This window comes from Musca domestica, unplaced genomic scaffold (assembly GCF_030504385.1).
Source record: "Musca domestica strain aabys unplaced genomic scaffold, Musca_domestica.polishedcontigs.V.1.1 35, whole genome shotgun sequence".
Classification (NCBI taxonomy): Eukaryota; Metazoa; Arthropoda; class Insecta; order Diptera; family Muscidae; genus Musca; species Musca domestica.
Window position 1 is genome coordinate 6,900,133 of NW_026712315.1, and position 21,860 is coordinate 6,921,992.

Consider the following 21,860-nt stretch of genomic DNA (forward strand, 5'->3'; position numbering starts at 1 on the left):
ATTTTTTCAATATGAAAAGCAATTCTCAGGGACCGTAGGATATTTTTTTTCTATACGAAAAACAATTCTCATGGACCTGAGGAATTTTTTTTCTATACGAAAAACAATCCTCAGGATCTTGAGGATTTTTTTCTTTATGAGATACAATCCTCTGGGTCCTAATGATTTTTTTCTCTACGAGAAACAATACTCAGGAACCTTAGTATTTTTTTATACGAAAAACAATCCTCAGGGACCTGAGGAATTTTTTCTATACGAAAAACAATCCTCAGGGACCTGAGGAATTTTTTTCTATACGAAAAAAAAAATCCTCAGGGACCTGAGGAATTTTTTTCTATACGAAAAACAATCCTCAGGGACGTGAGGAATTTTTTTCTATACGAAAAACAATCCTCAGGGACCTGAGGAATTTTTTTCAGGTACCTGAGGGATTTTTTTCTATTCGAGAAAAATGTAGCACTATTTGAACTTCAAAATATACTGTATAAGTCTTCGTTACGTTAAAGACTTCCTGCTCACAATCTAAATCATGTTTGACAACTTAAACCCCATCCGTTCAACTCTCACTTTCTTTGAAACTTTTAACATTAAAATCTAACACAAGAAATCTACTTTTAAAATTATTTCCGGCGCCAAGATTTCTGCCACACGACAATTTCAATTTATCTGGCGCCCAATAAATCGCTCGTTGTCTTTGTCATAAGCAGCATCGTTCAAGTTTGTGGAACAGGATGTTTTGGTTTTCATTTACACACACACATCTATACAGTATCTATTTCTATTGAATATTATTATTACCCGAGCAAAAGTTTTGGCAAAATTAACGTTAACTCATTTTTCTAAGAAATTAAAAAAAATGAAAATGCCAAAGTTTTCATTTTCATGGTAGCAATTTAGCGCACAAATTTTCTTAAAACTTTTACGACAGGAAGAAAAAAACGAAATGAAGAAGAAAAAATACAACAACAACATCACACACTAACCAAACACTACTTAGGTGAGGAGATACCAAATATTAAAAATTTATTATTTCCTTAAGAATTCTGTTGTTTTTTTTTTTTTTTTTTTGTGGTTCTGCTGTTTTCTCCTTGCCGGATGATATTATCCAAGAAAATGAGGGCAACTAACACAAAAACTATTTGGAATTTTAAGTACTTACCTTTCCTTCGTTGGCATCGCTGGCATGATAGCGCACTTCCAGTGACCCACCCAATACAGCGTACCAGAAACGACCTTGTTCGCCGGCACGAAAAACTAGAAATAGAAAAAAATTTATATAATGAAAAAAAAAATAAAAACAAAAACAAAGCCGAATAATTCAATAAAAAACAAGTAAAAAAGCTGCAAGTTTGGCCGGGCCGAACTTTGAATACCCTCCATCATTTGGAACGAATTTGCCAATTCTAAAAAAAAAAATAAAACCCGTAAAAGTTCTTTTAAAATCTTAAACATACCGAATGTAGCCATATTATGGTCTAAACGACGACGTGGACCTGCATAGGCAACTTTTGTCATAAGCCATTCCAATATTCAAATGCGAAATTTGAAAAAAAAAATTGTTGAAAAATGTAGCTAAAATCATCAATATAAGGAAGTACTATTATATGGGGGCTATACCAAAATATGGACCTGGACAGACAATTTTCTGCCTTAAGCTGAAGTATTCCTTACGAACTTTACAAACTATGTCGCTAAAATTATCGAAATACCGAATATAGGGAGGTACCGTTATATGAGGGCTATACGAAGACGTGAATATGCACAAATAATCTCATGTAATATTCTGTAGTATCCATTACGAACTTCGAATACCAAATTTGAAATAAGTACGGTTAATAGTATCGCTAAAATCATTAAAATAACGAATATTGGGAGGTACTATTATATGGGGGTTATACGAAGACGTGGTCCTGCACAGACAATTTTCTGTGTTAGGCTGTAGCATCCATTACGAACTTCAAAGACCAAATTTGAAACAATTCTGGATCAAGAAAATATATACTTTGTGGGGTCTAAAATGTATATTTCGAGATGTTACAAACGGAATGACAAACTTAATATACCCTCCACACTATGGTGGGGGTATAAAAATAGCTATTTGAAATAAGAAGTAATTATCTAAACCAGATCATAATTAGCAATTTTATCTAGGCAATAATACATACACAAAATGTGAAGCATATTTTTAGGCTGAAAATGATATTTTCATTTTTAAAGAGAAAAACAATTTAAATTATATGTTGAAATGATTGCAGGAGCTAATCTTCTCAATATAATATTTTTTATTAGGGGCCATCAGAGCCGATATCGTAGATAATGTTTGCAACGACTGTGAGGACTATCAGAAAAAATTATTAAGGTTTAAGGTTCATGGATTTTAAGGATATTTTCTAAGGACCAATTTCGTTTAAGAACATTTAGAGTCGATCTAGAGAAGTCCGTCCGTCCGTCCATCCGTCCATCTGTCCGTCTGTCTGGCTGGTGAGCACGATAACCCTCGAAGGGAGTATCCGATTTGGTACATCGTAATAGATTTTGTCAAACTTAGATTGAGTTCGGTACCTCCTCCACAAAAGGTCGAAATTTTCAAAAAATATATTTTCTGCAAAGAATGAGGATGGATAATCCGATTTTGCTCCAACTTTGCAAATCCTAAGATTTGCGTATGAGCCAGGTCAGGCGCGAAAATGGACAATATCTGTCCACTCCATCAAGTACCTCCCTTACAAAGGGTCAAAATATTGAATAATTATGACTCTTATAAAATGTGATGTATCGGTCCACTTTTTCTGGTACCTCCCCCACAAAAGGGTCAACATTTTCAATATCCATGAAGCCCATAAAACGCGAAATTAACATCCGATGTCATTCAGATTTGGTACATCTAAATATATCCCTCAACACAAATTCTGTTATAAAGATGGTGGAGATCGGACAATTTCTTCTCATAACTGATTCACATGGGGTTCGAGATTGTGAAAAACAAAACGCTCAAAGAAAGCGAAACAAGCATCTAACTCTCTTCAAATTTCACACATACAAAAATTTAGTTTAACAAAAGACCTATTGCGAACCCCTTCTGGAACCTCACCCTGAATAATCGTAACAAAAGTCATAATATATTTAAATAATCGAACATTGGCGGAAGGCAAAACCGACTGATGTTTTTGAACTTGTTTTTTTTTTTAACAATTAGAATAGGGAACGTGGTTTTTAAAACAGAATTTTTTTATAGATTGGCGAAACAACCAACTTGAATATTTTGAATGGATTTTTAGAGTTATAAACCTTGATTATTCATTTTTTTCAAGGTCTTTCAGTTTAAACGTTGATTTTCCAGGACTTTTCAAAGACTTTGAATGTTATGATCTTCGAAGAATTTTTTAAGACTTTCTGAAGAATGAACATGAATTTTTGAAGGAAATTGTCAAGGAATTTCAAAACTATGAATTCATTTTTCGGATTTTTGAAATATTTTCTCCCGTTTTTTTTTTTTTTTTTTCTATTTTCTAATTCTATCTATTTTTGTATTTTTTTTATAATTTTTGGGAACTAACATCTTAGGGGTTTTTAAGGACAATTGAAGGTATATTGGGGGTTTTATAAATTTTTACTTTTTTCTATCGCTCTAACAACGTTGATTCATGGATATATCTTCCTCTTTTGATTTTTCAATTTTTTTTTCAAAAACATCAATGTGAAAATTTTCCACGAATTCTTGAACAGTCCAACATGGAATTTTTAAAGATATTTTTCCAGAATCCATCATCGCCACCTACGTGGATCTTTCAAAGATATTTGTTTTTTTTTTAAAGGTTATTATAAGATATGTGTACGAGGATTTTGAGTCCATATGGTAAATTTGATATTAATAAAGAAGAATGAGGTACTATTAAATGTAACCATTTTTATTAAGAATTATGGTGGATTTTTAAGAATACTTTGTTTAAGGACAGTTCTGCGTTAAAGGCTCATTTAAAACAATAACCGCGAATATTGGACAAAATATATACGGGGTGAGATGAAAAAACTGCAAACAACTTCAGACTGCTGTCATTTCTAAGCCACTCGTCCGACAGCTGTTAAAACTATTCTAGGGACAGCTCATTATATTGTTTAGAAGCGAAAAAAAAGCATTTTTGTGAGAATTTTCCAGAAAAAAGTTATTCGTGATGGCGTGATCAAGCGTGATAGTGTGATTTCTTTATATTCGGCTGGAAAATCACAAGTGGTTATCGTTAGAGCACTTCAGCATTAAAATATGAATGAATCTTTTATGTCCCGTATCACCGCTCGCTACCGTGATACTGGTAGCGTAGCCCGACGTCTAGAAACTGGACGGAAGAAAACAGCAACATCATCAGAAATGGTTCGAAAAGTAAAGAAGGTACTTGATCGAAACCCGCACCGAAGTGGCCAAAAAAAGGGTCGTGAGCTGAATATATCTCAATATTCCATTTGGCAAATATTAGCTCGGGGTAAAGCCATTGAAATTCCAAAAAGTACAAGAACTTAAACCGCAACAAAAAGAAAACAGACTCAGAGGAGCTAAAGAGTTGCTTCGTCTGGCCGAAAGTGGTGAACTGACGAATTTGGTTTTCTCCGATGAGAAAACATTCGTTGTCCAACAGTTTGTAAACAAACAAAATGATCGTGTTTACTTGCCAAAGAGGTCAGCTGAAAATGTGCAACTTACGTTGGTCACCAGAACTCAAGCGCCGGCCATGGTGATGGTGTGGGCCGCCATAACAGCCGATGGTCGCTCTCCGTTCGTATTAATCGACCGTGGCATCAGAATAAATGCCGAATATTATAGCGAAAATATTCTGGAGGGTGTATTAAAGCCCTGGGCACTCAAACATTTTGGCCGCAGACGTTGGAGAAGCTTTTCAGGACTCAGCGGCATCGCACTTAGCAATCGCCACCCAAAAATGGTTACAAAGTGAGGTTCCTTGCTTTATTTCCAGCGCACAATGGCCACCAAAATCTCCGGATACCAATCCGTTGGACTATTGTGTCTGGTGTGTTTTGGAAAGCAAGTTTGGCACTAAAAAATACCAAAGTGTCGATCACCTCGAGCAAACGTTTCACCGGGAATGGGGCAAAATACCGAAGACCAACATTCGGGCAGCGTGTGACGGTTTCATTGACCGTTTGAGGCCATACTTCGTGCCAAACATGTACAATTCGAACAAATCTAAACTTATTCTATTTCCGACATTTTCTGCTTTTATTCAAAAAAAAGAAAAAAAAAAAAAGAAAAAACAAAAAATAATAAATAAAATAAAAAGAAATGTAAAAATTATGGCGTTTGACTTTATTGCAGTTTTTTTATCTCAATTATCTGAGTTATTACAAACTTTAAAATGGCCACAACTCCCTAAATATTGACTCTTCGGCGTTTCTAGCTATTATTTTTTAGGACTGAATTATTACAAACTTTAAAATGGCCATAACTTAAGAACTATTGTAGACCATTTGTTCCGTTATCGAAATGGACAATAGTTGAATATTTTTATCTACAATTTTTTTATCAGTAAAAATTACTAACAACATTTTTTGAACTTCGTCTATTTTGGTTTTTTAATTAAGTTTTTTTTTATCTTTTTCTAAAAAACGCAAACAAAAATTGCAACATTAGCTCAATCATACTCAACCCCAATGTAATTGAAGTTTGACCTTATTCTGTCCTGGTAAATTTCTTGCTTAACTAGTAGATTAAGGAAAGGCAAGCGAAAAGAAAGTAGAAAAAACAAAAAAAAAAAAATAAAAAAAATAAATCTCCATCCAACATAAAAAGGAAAAACATCAAGAAAAAAAAAAAAACATTTATCATTACTACTTACGTGTTACCCCTTTCTCCAGATCTTCGTAGAAACCGCACATGGCCAATTGCTGCAATGCAGAGCCGGGAAGACGACACAATGGCTCCACACGCCGCAGACGACAGGATATCAATTCAACATCGCGCAGATTACGGTCACAAGGTCTGCAAGGAGAGTAAAGAAAGAGAACTAAGTGAACAAACAAGAATTGACATTCTGACAATGACGATAATAAAACTAAAACGACAAACGCTTACAACCGATGCTAGAAAATAATCATTTTCGTGTGCGGGGTGGTGTGTAGGTGAACGCCAAACGAAGGACATATGAAATTTGAACAGACAACAAGTCGAAGTAATCTAGAATTGTAGTCGAACAATTACAAGGAGATTTGGTGGCCGCACGTATCGCACGACAATGGCGGGAATATAAGGTGGCGAGAAGAAAGGGCCAATTGAGATAACTTAGGTGAAGTTAGAAAGTAGTTAGAAAGTGAAAGGAAAAGGAAAATAGAGAGAGTTATCTTTAAGTTGTATTGTTGGACAAGTCCATAAATAAATTAACAAGTAAGCAAAGGCTACAGTCGAGTGGGGCCGACCGTTGAATACCCTACAACACTATAATAAACCATACAGTTTATATAGGCGAAATACTCGACAGAATTCCACAAGATATTGTGACAAATAATAAAAGAAAACCATCAGGTTCCGTTCCCTAATTTTCGAATAATAGCAACTTAAACGAATTTGCTCATTTCCAATTTATTGGAAGATGTTGGACTAAATGGTCTTCCTAGATCTATAACCAATATTTCCCAAAGACCTATAATCTCTCAGAAGTGGGAAAAAATTAACATTTATTATTTGTTTTTGGCTGAAATGCATCTATATGAGATACAGACATTTGACTATATTCTTCAATGAAATCTGCGTTAACGAAATAGTCAGAAGTGCGTCTTTCCTGTATTTGTGAATTCTCCAAAAAGTCACTAGAATGGACATTTTCGTATTTTGTCTACAAAAGTTGGCAAACTATTTCGCACGTTGAATATTTTTGGAATGCCATCTAAAACTGCTTGGCTTTTGCAATGACCGGTAACCCCCATTCAAATGTGCGTGAGGATCGGGCGATAATTACGACCTGCTGACAATTTTGCAGTTTTGTTGGTCCATTTCAACCGCTAAATATATGGCGATCATCTCCAAAAATTGTAGATTTCTATTCTGACCCTCATTTTATCCCCATGCAAAATTTCGTAAGGATCGGGCCATAAATGCGATCTGTATATGATATCCTGATATCCTAACTACTTAGTTTTGTTAGCTGTAGAAATATTACCAAATGTTTAATTCAAAATGAAAATATGCCAAAAATATGACAAAATGGAAAAATATGAGAAAATTTTACAAAATCAATATTTTCATCTTTAGGGGGATATTTGTATGCGATTTTTTAGACGTTTTTTCTTTCCTGCCAAGAGGCCATTCTGAATTAATGAGAACTGTTGAAATCAGTTCAGCCGTTCTCGATATATATGAGATCTTTCAAGCATATCTTCTTTGATAGACATAAATATCGCAAATATTTTACTATATATCCGATTCGTTGGATCTTAACATCAATGTAAAGATCAGAAGTAACCTTGTCATGGCTTTGTGATTTCGCCGGGATTTAAAATATTCGCGGCTTAATGAAAATTTTTGAATTTTTTCAACAAAAAAGATATGGTCTATTTTACCCGCTAAATATTATCCGATGACCACCCAAATTGGTAGGCTTCTTCCCCGCCCTTAACTCCAGCTACATGCGAAATTCCGCGTCGATTGGTCTATAATTGCGACCTGTATAGCTACTGCAAAATCTGTTCTAAAAACGAAAATAAAATCAGAGAAGTGTGTTTCCTGGAAGGCCAATACAATTAGGGAATATTTTAAGAATATTTTTTAAACATGAAACACCATTTCAGGTGAAATCAAGGTATTTGTTGAGAATATTTCTTTAAAGGGACCTCAATCAGAAAATTGCAGTTTTGTACATAGGTATAATGCCACAAAAAATCTTGAGAGACTTTCCTTAGAAATTGCCCTGTACAATTTTCTTAATATTTTTTAAACGATTCTTATATTTTTCCCTTTTTTATACACTCCATCATACTATGGAGGGTATATTAACTTTGCCATTCCGTTTGTAACACCTCGAAATACTCATATCAGACCCAAAAAAGTATATATATTTTCTTGATCAGCGTAAAATTTTAAGTCGATTTAGCGATGTCCGTTTGTCTGTTTTAATCTTTCGAACAAATTGAGATAGAAGGCTAGAATTTTGCACACATGTTTATTTTTCTAGTAGGCAGGTTGATTTCGTAAATGGGCCATGTAGGTCCACGTTTTCATACAGCCCCCATATAACTGTACCTTCCGATATTCCGTATTTTGATGATTTTAGCGACATTGTTTAACGGAATGGTTTCAAATTTGGTATTTGAAGTTCGAAATGGATACAACAGCTTATGACAGAAAATTGTCTGTGCAGGTCCACGTCTTCGTACAGCCCCCATATAACGGTACCTCCCGATATTCGGTATTTTGATGATTTTAGCGTCATTATTCACCAGAATTGTATAAAATTACGTATTTAGAGTTCGTAATGGATACTACAGCCTATGACAGAAAATTGTCTGTGCAGGTCCATGTCTTCGTATAGCCACCCTATAAGGGAACCTCCCTATATTCGGTATTTTGATGATTTTAACGTCATTATTCACCAGAATTGTTTCAAATTACGTATTTAGAGTTCGTAATGGGAACTACAGTCAGTGACGGAAAATTGTCTATCCAGGATCAGGTCTTCTTATAGGCCCCATACATCAGTACCTCCCCATATTCGGTATTTTGACGATTTTAAGTACAATACGCACCGAAATTGTTTGAGTTGTCGTATTGGATGCTACAGCCTGTAATAGAAAATTGTCTATGCTGGTCCAAGTCTTCGCACAGCTCCGATATAACGGTACCTCCCAATATACCATATTTTGATGATTTTAGCTTCACCGTTTATTTCAAGTTTCGAATTTAAACATGGCTTATGACACAGGATGTCTATATTCGGTATTTTTAAAATTTTAGCAGAATTTTTAAAGGATTTTATTTTTTGAAAATTTCCAAATTTGTTCCAAATGGTGGAGGGTATTCAAAGTTCGGCCGGCCGAAAATACTGCTTTTTAACTTGTTTATCCTTTTATTATTATTTTCTTCTTCGAAGTAGTCGTAAAAAATATAAACTATCTTTCGGAAACATTTTTCTAATTTTTTAAGAGTTTTCTGAACAAGAATAGCAAAGCTTGTCGGGCCAATTATACAGACCTCCTATGACATGATCAATATATCTTCTGTTAGAAGATCTACTATTTTTGCGCCGGGAACATCTATAGTTGATAAACAGATCTTTTAGGAGATCACCGTACCTTCTATGAGAAGATATACAGATCGGAGCGAAATCCATGATAGGCCCACAGAAATTCTATGGATCATAGATTTTTTAAAAAACTATACAGGGTGAGATGAAAAAACTGAAACCAACTTTAGACTGCTGCTGTCTGGTGAAATCACGATACAGCCCACTTTATTTGACGTAGAGCGCCAAAATTTAGCAGAGCTATTTGTATTGTGTCTAGAATGGTTGATATTGAAAATGAGATATATCGGTCCACGTTTTGGTATAGTCCCCATATAACGGTACCTCCCGATATTCGGTATTTTGATTATTTATGCCACATTTTTTCACGGATTTGTCTGAAAATTGGTACTTGTAGGTCATAATGGGTCCCTGTGCCTGTGACAAAACATTGCATGTATGGGTCCACGTTTTGGTATAGCCCCCATATAACGGTACCTCCTAATATTCGGTATTTTGATGGTTTTTGCCACATTATTTCACTGATTTGTCTAAAAATTGGTATTTGTGGGTCATAATGGGTTCTAGTTCGTGTGGCGGAACATTGTATGTATAGGTCCACGTTTTGATATAGTCCCCATATAACGGTACCCCCTAATATTCGGTATTTTAATGATTTTTAACACATTTTTTCAAGAATTACTGTGAAAATTAGTAGTTGTAGATAATAATGGGTCCCAGATCGTGTGGCTAGTCATTGTAATTATAGATCCACGTTTTTTTCGCCCCCATATAACGCTAATTCCCAACATTCGGTAATTTGTTGATTTTTGCCATATTTTTTACGGATTTGTCTGAAAATTGGTATTTGTAGGTCATAATGGGTTCTAGCTCCGTTGGCAAAACATTGTATGTATAGGTCCATGATTTGATATAGCCCCCATATAACGGTACCTCCCGATATTCGGTATTTTGATGGTTTTTGCCACATTTCTTCTAATGTTTCCTTTACCCTAAGGTGGAGGGAATTAAAAGTTTGGCCCGGCCAAACTTAATGTTTTTTTACTTGTTTTTTCTCACCCTGTATATCTTCTCCGAAAAAAATTGCACCATAATACTCTGGAATGTACAGATCTTCCAGAGAATGTCTTAAGATTTTCATCGATAAAATTCAGAGATCCTTTAAAAAGAATCCAGAGATTGTTGAGGCAGAGATCAACAAAATCTCTGAGAGAAGATGACGACAAGGAACAGAGATATTCCAAGAGAAAATCCAGAGAACTTTCGAGAGAAGGACCAATTTTTTTAGATAATATCCACATATCTTCCAATTGAAGACACATATATTTTCTATGAGAAGATAAACAGAGGAGATCCAAAGATCTTCTACGAGGGGATTGACAGATCTTCAAAGAAAAGATTCACGGTTCTTTTAAAAGAAGGACAAATCTTAGATTAGCCGATCTTTCAAAAGAGGGACCTCAATTCTATAAATGTAAGACACACTGATTTTAAAAAGAAATTCTCATAGCAACCTAGAGAAGATGAAAAGATCTTCTATAAGAAAATACATAGATCTTCTACCAGAAGATACACACATCTTCTACAAGAAAATTCACATATGTTCTATGGGTATATCCACAGACCGATAAAACGATCCACAGATCTTCTAAAAGAAAATCTTTAGATCTTCCAAAATATGAGTCACAGGTCTCCCCAAAGAAGATCTGCAGGTCTTTTAAAAAAGGGTCCACAGAACTTCGCAGAGAATATCATCCCTATATCTTGTATGAGAAGATCGATAAATATGTTATGAGAAGATCCGCAGATCTTTTATGAAAAAATCCAAGGAACTTGTAGGAGAAATTCATGGAACATCTATGGAAAGATCCACAGATCTTCCAAAAGAGGGACCAAGATCTTCCGAGACAAAACCACAGATTTTCAAAGAGAAGGATAATAGATCTTCTATGAGAATATCCACCTAACTTCTACGAGAAGAGAGAAGATCCACAGATCTTTCCAGAAAATATTTGTAAGGTCTCTCAAAATAAGATACACAAGTTATTTAAGAACGGATCCGCAGGCCTCCATCTGGAAGATAAATATATCCTCCAGAGTAAATTCACAGATCCTCTATCAATACATCCACCGATCTTTAAAAAATCTATAGGTCTTTTAAGAGATTTTCAATGAAAAGATCCATAGATCCTTAAAGAGAAAAATCAGGACATCCTCTAAGAGAATATCCAGTGATCTGTAGAGAGAAGATTGAGGGATTTTCTATAGGAAAATCCACAGATTGTCCTCTATAAAGTCAAGGGACTTTAAATATGAAAATCCACATATTTTCAGGGCAGAATATTAAGATGTTTTAGAAAATAATCTACAAATTTTTGTAGAGCACAACAAAACCTATACACATTTTTTTGGAGAGAGTCTACAGATTTTCTTGCATTCTCGCTGCTAGTAATGGAACACAGTTGTTCAGTCGAAATTAAGTCTAATTTTTTTTTTTTTTTGAAAATTTTTCAAGGCGATTTCACTCCAAATATTCGGAGTGGAGAGCAAATCACGCGATTATTTCCAAGCAAAGTAAATGACAGTAAACCAAATAATTTTGAGTCGAGAAAACGATTACTTCCGAATTGACCACAGTTCTGAATACAATCGAATCGACATTAAATCGCCTAAACGCCATTTACAATGCTCTCCATATCGCTCTCTAAAGATGACGTTGAAAAACGAAAGTCAACCTGCTTTACTTCAACCTTGAACTGCCTTTGACTCCCAAAAAAAAGTTAACTGACATAGAGTGACTCATGTAAAATGCACGTCAATCATTCGGATGCTCTTCAGTTACACTTGACTTATTCGTATCTCATTTCCCTTTAAACCAAAGTTATCACTTTTTTTAAAGTTCTTATTTTAACGGAAAATTTTATACTGGCGTCCTTGCTCCTCGTTGCTTTAAAAATCCTGGCATTTACCTTTTTATTCCTTTGAATAAACTTTTGTGTGTCTCTGGATATGTGTGTATGTGTTAGTGTTTATTTTTGAAATGAAAAGTAATTTCCTTTTAGTATTATATTCTATTGACTTTTCTATTCGAAGAATTGTTTATGTCTAGTTTTAGATGTGGCGCCCAATTGGCGCCATGGGCGCCGCTTTTTCACTCTGCTACCTACTGGTACTTGTGGATTTGGCTAAACTCCCATTGAAATAAACCACAAAACGGATTTGTTGTAACTTTTCATTACTTTTTGTTTTTGTGGGTTCGTGTGCAAAAGTAAACATGCTCTTAAATCGGAACATTTTGACAATAGACTAAGTTAGAGTAAGCGTAGTTAAGACGAATTCTATTTGGGAACCACCTGTTTCTTTTAAAAACAGAGATGTGAGTGTCGTTGTTCTTAAAAAAAATATAGGATAATTTTTGTTCATCCGGAGAAGGATGTTTATTGGCTACGCTCCTGTCTTATATTTAAATTTCTTAAATGTATAAGTTTTCCACAGCAGCAAGATTTACTGAGAAATTTTAATTTATTATTTCATGAATAATTCATTAAAAAATAAATAAGAATATTTAGGATTTTAGTCTAGATGGGAAATTTGAGTTAATTTTAAAAGCGTTTATGTGCCAGAGTGATTGGCAGAGAATGATAGTTCACTACAGCTATTTAAATGACTGAAACTTTTAGATTTTTCAAATTTGAAGAAATAAGCTGTTCATTTTAAAAATATTAATTTTTTTTACCCTCTGTCATATGACTAGAGAGGGTATAAATCATTTGATACGGTCAAAACGTGCCTAGTCGAAATAACGGTTTTAGACCATGGGTGGAGTCGATCTAGCGATGCCCGTCTGTCTGGCTAGCTGGTGCGCACGATAACTTTCGAAGGGAGTATCCTATTTGGTCCAAACATCGTAAAACTTAGAAACATTGTTAAACATAGATCGAGTTTGGAGATGGGCAAAAGCTGTCCACTCCACTCCTTCTGGTACCTCCCCCACAAAATATCGAAATTTTCAAAAAAAATATTTTTTGCACAGAAAGAGAAAGTATGATCCGATTTTGTTCCAACTTTGCAAATCCTAATATTTCCATCAGTTCTAGGTTAGGTGCGAAAATAGACAATATCGGTCCACTCCATCAAGCACGTCCCCCACAATGAGTCAAAAACTTTGAATAATTACAACTCTTCTAAAATCTGATGTAAGAGTCCTTTTGGTATTGAAAATGGTCCACGTTTTGGTATAGCCCCCATATAACGGTACCTCCCGATATTTGGTATTTTGATGATTTAAGCGAATTTATTCGCCAGAATTGTTTTAAATTTAGTATTTGAAGTTCGTAACGGATACTACAGCCTCTGAAAGAAAATTGCTTGTGCAGGTCTTCGTATGGCCTCCCTATAACGGTACCTCCCGATATTCGGTATTTCAATGACTTTATGGACATTTTTTCACCAGAATTGTTTCAAATTTCTTATTTGAAGTTCGTAACAGATACTACAGCCTCTGAAAGAAAATTGCTTGTGCAGGTCCACGTCTTCGTATTGCCGCCATATAACGGTACCTCCCGATATTCGGTGTTTTGATGATTTTAGCGACATTATTCACCGGAATTGTTTAAAATTTGGTGTTTGAAGTTCGTAATGGATGCTACAGCCTATGAAGGATCACATCTCCGTATAGCCCCCATGTAACGGTACATCAATATTGGGTATTTTGATGATTTAAGCGAATTTATTCGCCAGAATTGTTTTAAATTTAGTATTTGAAGTTCGTAACGGATACTACAGCCTCTAAAAGAAAATTGCTTGTGCAGGTCTTCGTATGGCCCCCCTATAACGGTACCTCCCGATATTCGGTATTTCAATGACTTTATGGACATTTTTTCACCAGAATTGTTTGAAATTTCTTATTTGAAGTTCGTAACAGATACTACAGCCTCTGAAAGAAAATTGCTTGTGCAGGTGCACGTCTTCGTATGGCCGCCATATAACGGTACCTCCCGATATTCGGTGTTTTGATGATTTTAGCGACATTATTCACCGGAATTGTTTAAAATTTGGTGTTTGAAGTTCGTAATGGATGCTACAGCCTATGAAAGAAAATTGTCTTTGCAGGATCACATCTCCGTATAGCCCCCATGTAACGGTACATCCCAATATTCGGTATTTTTATGATTTTAGCAACATTATTCACCGAAATTCTTTCAAATTTGCTATTTGATGTTCGTAGTGGATACTGCAGCTATGACATAAAATTGTCTGTGTAGTGCCATGTCTTCTTATAGCCCCAATGTAACGGTACCTTCCAATATTCGGTATTTTGATGATTTTAGCTTCATTATTCACCGATTTTTTTATGTTTCGCATTTGAATATTGTAGTGGCTTATGTCAAAAATTACCTATCCAGGTCCATGCCGTCGTATAGACCATAATGTAACTGCTACATTTGCTATTTCTAAGATTTTAACAGAATTTCTAACGGATTTTATTGTTTTTCAGAATTGCCAAATTCGTTCCAAATGGTGGAGGGTATTCAAAGTTCGGCCCGGTCGATCTTACTGCTTTTTTACTTGTTTTAAATTAAGTTTGTATATTGTCCCGTCGTTCTTTGAATTTTGATTTGTCGTCCACATGAAAATCTGCCTCATAATTCTAGCGTTTGCCTGGATATTTGAAAAAATCACCACACAAATCATCTTCCATGCTACTCACACACACATCCATAATTTTATACAGCTTTCACGAGTCCATTCAAGGACATTTTCATGCATTACCTCACGCTGCTTTTAAGCCAAACATTAATTTCACACAACATCGCGGAGAGACGCAATAGTTTTAAAATACGCCACGGAATATTTTACCCCCACCCATAGCAGAAGTGTTGTGAAATTTATTGTCCTTGGATTAAGCCAAAAAAAGCAGTAAAAAACATTATTTAAATTTTATTCGTTAAAAAGTAGACCAAGAGAATGTGGCACCATCAAATTGCTTCTATGACAATTGCAAACAAGCGTAAAAGAAAGAAGAAAAGAATCGTATTTTTTTTTTTTTTTTTTTTTTTTTTTTTTGTTGGCATATTACACACATTGTCGTAAATAGTGATTTCATTTAAGCGGGGAAAAACTATGGAGTCACTGGGACGGTTGGTACATTAAAGTGAGGTTTGTTTTTTGTCACCCCTTTTTGAGTTGCGGCACATATGACCTAGGGAATTTTGACTTCACAAATTCTTGTCGAAGCAGTTTGAATTTATGTTTCGCTTAGCCTAGATATTATCAGTAAGTGGTGAGTAATCAGATGAAAATCTTCTCCGTCGTCTTTAGAAAAGGAAAATTGACAATTTTCTCCTTCATTCAAATATCTTTCAAGACCATGCCATCCTTTTTTACCAAAAGGAACTGATTTTGTTATTGTAAACAATATTCTGAGCAATCTGATTGTCGAGCATCATGCAGGGTGAGATGAAAAAACTGCAACCAACTCGGGAGAGAAACTTATTCGAGAAGAGTGGTAGCTCTTTAGGGAGTTTACTCTTCATCCTCATGTCAGACCGTACAAACTATATACAGGGTGAGATGAAAATATTGCACCCAACTTTAGACTGCTGTCATTTCTAAGCCACTCGTCCGACAGCTGTTATAATTATTCCAATGACAGCTCATTATATTGTTTACAAGCGCACAAAAGCATTCTCTTGAGAATTTTCAGAAAAAAAACGTTTTTCGTGATGGAATTCAAGCGCGATAGTGTGATTTTTTTATATTTGGCTTGGAAACTACTAGTAGCAGCTCGTTAGAGCACTCCAGCATTTAAATGTGAATAAATCTTTTGTGCCTCGTATTATCGTTCGTTACCGTGGTACTGGTAGCGTAGCCCGGTGTCAAGGAAGTGGACAGAAGAAAACAGCAACATCAGTAGAAATGGTTCGAAAAGTAAGGAATCGACTTGATCGAAACCCGTATCGCAGTGACCGAAAAATGGCTCCTGAGCTGAACATATCGCAATATTCCATTCGGCAAATATTGAAAAATTAGCTGGGGTAAAGCCATTGAAATTCCAAAAAGTGCAAGAACTTACACCGCAACTGAAAGAAAATAGACTCAAAAGAGCTAAAGAGTTGCTTCGCTTGGCCGAAAGTGGTGAAGTGCCGAGTTTGGTTTTCTCCGGTGAGAAAATATTCGTTGTCCAGAAGTTTGTAAACAAACAAAATGATCGTGTTTACTTGCCAAAGAGGTCAGCTAAAAATGTACACCTTCGGTTGGCCACCAGAAGTCAAGCGCAGGCCGATGGTCGCTTCCGTTGGTATAAATCAACCGTGGCATCAGAGAAAATACCGAATATTATCGCGAAAATATTCTGGAGGGTGTATTAAAGCCTTGGGTACGCAAACATTTTGGCCGCAGACCTTGGACATTCGCACTCAGCACGCGCCAACCAAGAGTTTCCTCGCTTCATTTCCAGCGTCCAATGGAATCTCCGGATACCAATCCGTTGCACTATTGTGTCTGGAGTATTTTGGAAAGCAAGGTTGGCACTAAAAAATATCAAAGTGTCGATCACCTCAAACAAGCGCTTCGCCGGGAATGGGCCAAAATACCGCAGAGAAACATACGGGCAGCGTGTGACGATTTCATTGGCCATGGTTCGTGTCAAGGGTGACCAATTCGAACAAATCTAAACTTATTCTAAAATTTGATGCTATTTCCGACTTCTAAGATAGAAAGCTAAAATTTTGCACATATCTCTCTTTTGTCTGCAGGCAGATCAAGTTCGAAGATGAGCTTTATCGGTCCACGTTATTGTATATCCCCCATATAACGGTAATCCCCGATATTCGATATTTTGATGATTTCAGTCACATTTTTCAATGCAATTGTCTGAAATTCCACACGAGGAGTTCATGGTGGGTACTTTATCGCTTAATAGAGAATTATGAATATAGGTCCACGATATCGTATAGCCCCCATATAACGGAACCCCCCATTATTCGGTGTTATGATGATTTTAGCCACATTTTCAACGGAATTGTCTGAATTTCTACACAAGTAGACCCTTATGAGTATTTTTACCCCCTGAAAAAGAATTGTCTATATAGGTCCACGATGTCGTATATCCCCCATATAACGGTACCCCCGATATTCGGGATTTTGATGATTTTAGCCACTTTTTCCAACGGAATTGTCTGAAATTCTACACGAGGAGTTCCTTGTGAGTACTTTACCCCAGACATAGATTTGTCTATATAGTTCCACAATATCGTATATCCCCCGATATATGAGCACCTTCCGATATTAGGTATTTTAAAGTTTTTAACAGAATTTTTAATGGGTTTTTTTATGGGATTTTTTTGATGATTTTCTAATTCGTTCCAAATGGTCGAGGGTATATCCTTAAATATCTTCTTCTGCCAAATAAAAAATTAAATACAAAAAAAATGATAATGATAAAATTTGAAGCTATTATTAAATGATTAGAAAAGGGCGTGAAAGAAAATCCAAACACCTCTCGGAAAAGCTCCTTCTTTCAAGAATTACACCGCAAAACAGAGAATTCTTACAAAATTCCAAAAACATAACCCACAAATACCTCCTTCGTTACAAATTGACACAATTTGGCCCACAGCTTGTTTGCCAATATTTTATCTGGCCAAAAACATTAAAAATCAAAGCTATTTGCTATAACAAAAAAAAAATGTTCTCAAAAAAATCAGACACTCTAACGGAAGTTAACTGGAGCCACCTTCCATTCCAAACGACGGCAGCAGCAACAGCAAATCACTTGTAACGACAATTGAGTCAGCACTATTTTGGTCCATTTTTCGGAATTTTGTTTTTGGTGAGGATGCTTGTAAATAGGTTGTAGTTGGTGATGCTGCTGCTGCTGCTCGAGAAAAGTGGAAACTGTTACAAAAGAATTCAATTTATATTCTGGTCGATTGCCAATAAGTCTGGTAATTTGACCTTGAAACCTATTGGCAAGCCATTGAAGGTTCAATTACTTGACGTTGGTGGTGTAGATAATGAAATATATGTACAAGTATGTACGAATACCATACATGAGTCACTTGTTTTGACAGAGAATGGAACAACAACAGGAGAGAGCTAATTTTTTTGTTATCCGAAAAATTATATAAAAAATGATTGCAGATGAGAAAATTTGCGATGACAAACTTTGAATGTGAGAAAGTATCAGAGTGTATGAGAATAACAATAAAAATCTACAAACGGAAAATTTACCAGAATTAGCGAAAACTTTAAAAAAATTATGATTCTATTATAACGAGTTATAAAGTGTCAGATATATACCCTCCGCCAGTATTCGAAATTTAAATATATTTTGACTTCTGTTATAATTATTCAAATTGCTGACACTCTATGGAGTGGGCCCAGAAGGAATGCGCCAAAATTGTCCATTCCGTATCGGACCTCAATAAATATGATATAAGTATTGCGACGTGCCAGGTTTGCACTAACCAATAGTCCCAATAGTCTCCTTCACTTTATATGTAATGTGTGATAATTTTTAGAAAATGTCAGATGTAGTCGACCGAAGAATTCCATTTTCATACCTCATCTAATACAGATAAAAATATTGCTATGGACAACATTACAAAAAATCGAAAATTTATATCCAATTTTATGTGACATCATAAATACCACATTCATCTCCGGTTTCTGGTTGAGAGAAATATTTAGATATAGCAAGTTGTAAAGAATCGCTGACTTGATTCGTTAGCTATGACAGCTAAATGTATTGAAAATGTTGACCCTTGTGGGTGAAGTATCAGCAGATCTTATGTTAGTATAACACGAAAAATGACCAATAAAACCATCACACGCTGCCCAAATGTTGCTCTGCTGTATTTTGGCCCATTCCCGGCGAAGCGCTTGCTTGGGGTGATCGACACTTTGGTATTTTTATACCCTCCATCATACATAATATGGAGGGTGTATTAAGTTCGTCATTCAGTTTGTAACTCATCGAAATAATCATTTTAGACCCAAAAAAGTATATATATATATATATATATATATATATATATTCTGGATCAGCGTAAAATTCTAAGACGATTTAGCCATGTCCGTCTATTATAATCACGCTAGTCAAAACGAATTAAGATAGGGAGCACAGATCTGTCTTTTGTATGCTGGCAGGCCAAGTTCGAAGATGGGCTATATCGGTTCACGATATCGTATAGCCCCCATATAACGGTACCCCCCGATATTCGGTATTTTGATGATTTTAGCCACATTTTCAAATTCAATTTGTCTGAAAATCTACAAAAGGAGTTCTTTGTGAGTACTTTACCCCTAGACATATATTTGTCTATATAGGTCCACAATATCGTATATCCCCCATATATCGGCACCTTCCGATATTATGTATTTTAAAGATTTTAATAGAGATTTTTGAATGGATTTTATTTTTTTGAAAATTTTATAATTCGTTTCAAATGGTGGAGGGTATTCAAAGCTCGGCCTGGCTGAACTTACTGCTTTTTTACTTTTTTAGTGCTAACCTTGTTTTCCAAAATACTCCAGACACAATAGTCCAACGGATTGGTATCCGGAGATTTTTGTGGCCATTGTGCGCTGAAAATGAAGCGATGAACCATATTTTGTAACCATTCTTGGGCGGCGCGTGCTAAGTGCGATCGTGCTGAGCCCTGTTGGAATGTCCAAGGTCTGCGACTAAAATGTTTGCGTGCCCAATGCGTTAATACATCCTCCAGAAAATTTTCGTTATCATTTTGTTTGTTTACTAACTGCTGGACAACGAATATTTTCTCATCCGAGAAAACCATATTCGGCAGTTCACCACTTTCGGCCAAGCGAAGCAAATCTTTAGCTCTTTTGAGTCTATTTTATTTCCGTTGCAGTGTATGTTCCTGCACTTTTTGGAATTTCAATGGCTTTATTCAGACCTTTTTTCAATATTTGCCGAATGGAATATTGCGATATGTTCAGCTTACGAGCCATTTTTCGGTCACTGCGACACAGTTTCGATCAAATCGCTTCTTTACTTTTCGAACCATTTTTGGTGATGTCAAAAAATGTCAATATAAAATGAAATAGTTCATTTTGCAACTTGTTCTCCACTTATTTGGTTATGTTACATATAAGTTTAATGGAACAGTCAAATATTCGCCCTTAAAGTTTTGCTTCTCCTAAACATTCTTTTTGAAAAGCTGTCCTTTATAATTTGTTTTCGTAACTACAGCAATATTTAAGATTAAACATTGTCTTGCTGAACTTTTGCCGTAAAATATGCTATACAGTATTACCATGAAGCACCTAAAAGTATACTTTAATATTTATTTTTAGTTTTAAAAATTGTTTATTAATTTATGTATGCTTTATTAAAAGGCCCTACAAAGTAAAGAAAGTAGATGAAGCACGCCAAGAGCTTGGCATATTCGATGGGAATGGGGTCAGACAAATATTTAAGGAGAGCATATTCTTAATATTTTAAAAGCTTTTTTTGCTTTGGATGTTTAAAAGTAATGTCCGGATGAAGTAATACAAGTAAGCACTTGTAGCATAAATTCAATATTTTTGGGCTTAAATGAAAATGAAACAATAAACAGAAATGTATTTTTAGTATAGAAAATTAATTTCCGGTTCAGACACAGGCATGCTTGCAGGAAGATGTATTGAAACGAATTTTAAACATTTTCAAATGAATATTTTAACGAGCCGGAAAAATTGGAATACTTAATAAATTTTGAATTCTAAAAGTATTGTTCTGGTATAAACAGACTTTATATAACTCGACTTTCTCTACAATTTCCAAATTCGTACATTTATAGGAGGAGTTATAATACCTACTCAGAATACAGCACCCCCTCTTGCAGATTTCTTCTCAGTATTTTGGGATAAATTCGTACCGGGAATAGAGTAGAGCTTTAAGTAGGGATCATGTATTCAATTCAGTCCAAAACAAATATTTTCAATATCCCCTAAATGTACACCTAATGTGTCTTTTCCGCTTAAATTGTAGAAAAACTGTTATAAAGAATGCCAGTAGTTACCCAAAATGTTGTCTCATTAGTGGACTTATATTTTCCATTTTCTCACCTGACCTAAGGTTGATAAAAATTTTAAAATGGGCTAAGTTTGAACTGTGGCAGTAAAAAGTGTAAACCAGAAGTCTAAAGAAAGAGTGAAACACCCAAAAAATATAATACATTTTGGAGGAAGGTACGAGAGGCAATGGGAACATATTTTCTATAGACTCCATGTCGCAAGTCTCATATATAACAAGTTGAAAATCAGTAAGTTCCGCCGGGCCGAACTTTGAATAGCCTCCACCATTTTGAACGAATTTAGAAATTTTCAAAGAATAGAATCCTTAAAAAATTGCGTTAATATTAAAAAACAAGTAAAAAAGCAGTAAGTTCGGCCGGGCCGAACTTTGAATACCCTCCACCATTTGGAACGAATTAGAAAAATTTCAAAAAAATAAAATCCAATAAAAATTCTTTTGAAATCTTTAAAATATCTAATAAAGGAAGGTACCGATATATGGGGGGATATACGATATTGTGGGCCTATAAAGACAAATCTATGTCTGCGTGTAAAGTACTCACAAAGAACTCCGTGTGTGGATTTTCAGACAAT

General features: G+C 35.3%; 1 protein-coding gene across 1 annotated transcript in view; it reads right to left on the reverse strand.

Moving 5' to 3' along the window:
• LOC101899941 (rap guanine nucleotide exchange factor 4) overlaps positions 1 to 21,860 on the reverse strand; it is a 310,188-nt gene that overhangs the window by 280,157 nt on the left and 8,171 nt on the right. Inside the window, exons 2-3 of the mRNA XM_005190427.4 lie at positions 5,847 to 5,989; positions 1,160 to 1,254 (exon numbers count right to left, since the gene is read on the reverse strand). Of these exons, the coding sequence (XP_005190484.1) occupies positions 1,160 to 1,254; positions 5,847 to 5,989 (238 nt within the window). The remainder of the gene's footprint in view (positions 1 to 1,159; positions 1,255 to 5,846; positions 5,990 to 21,860) is intronic.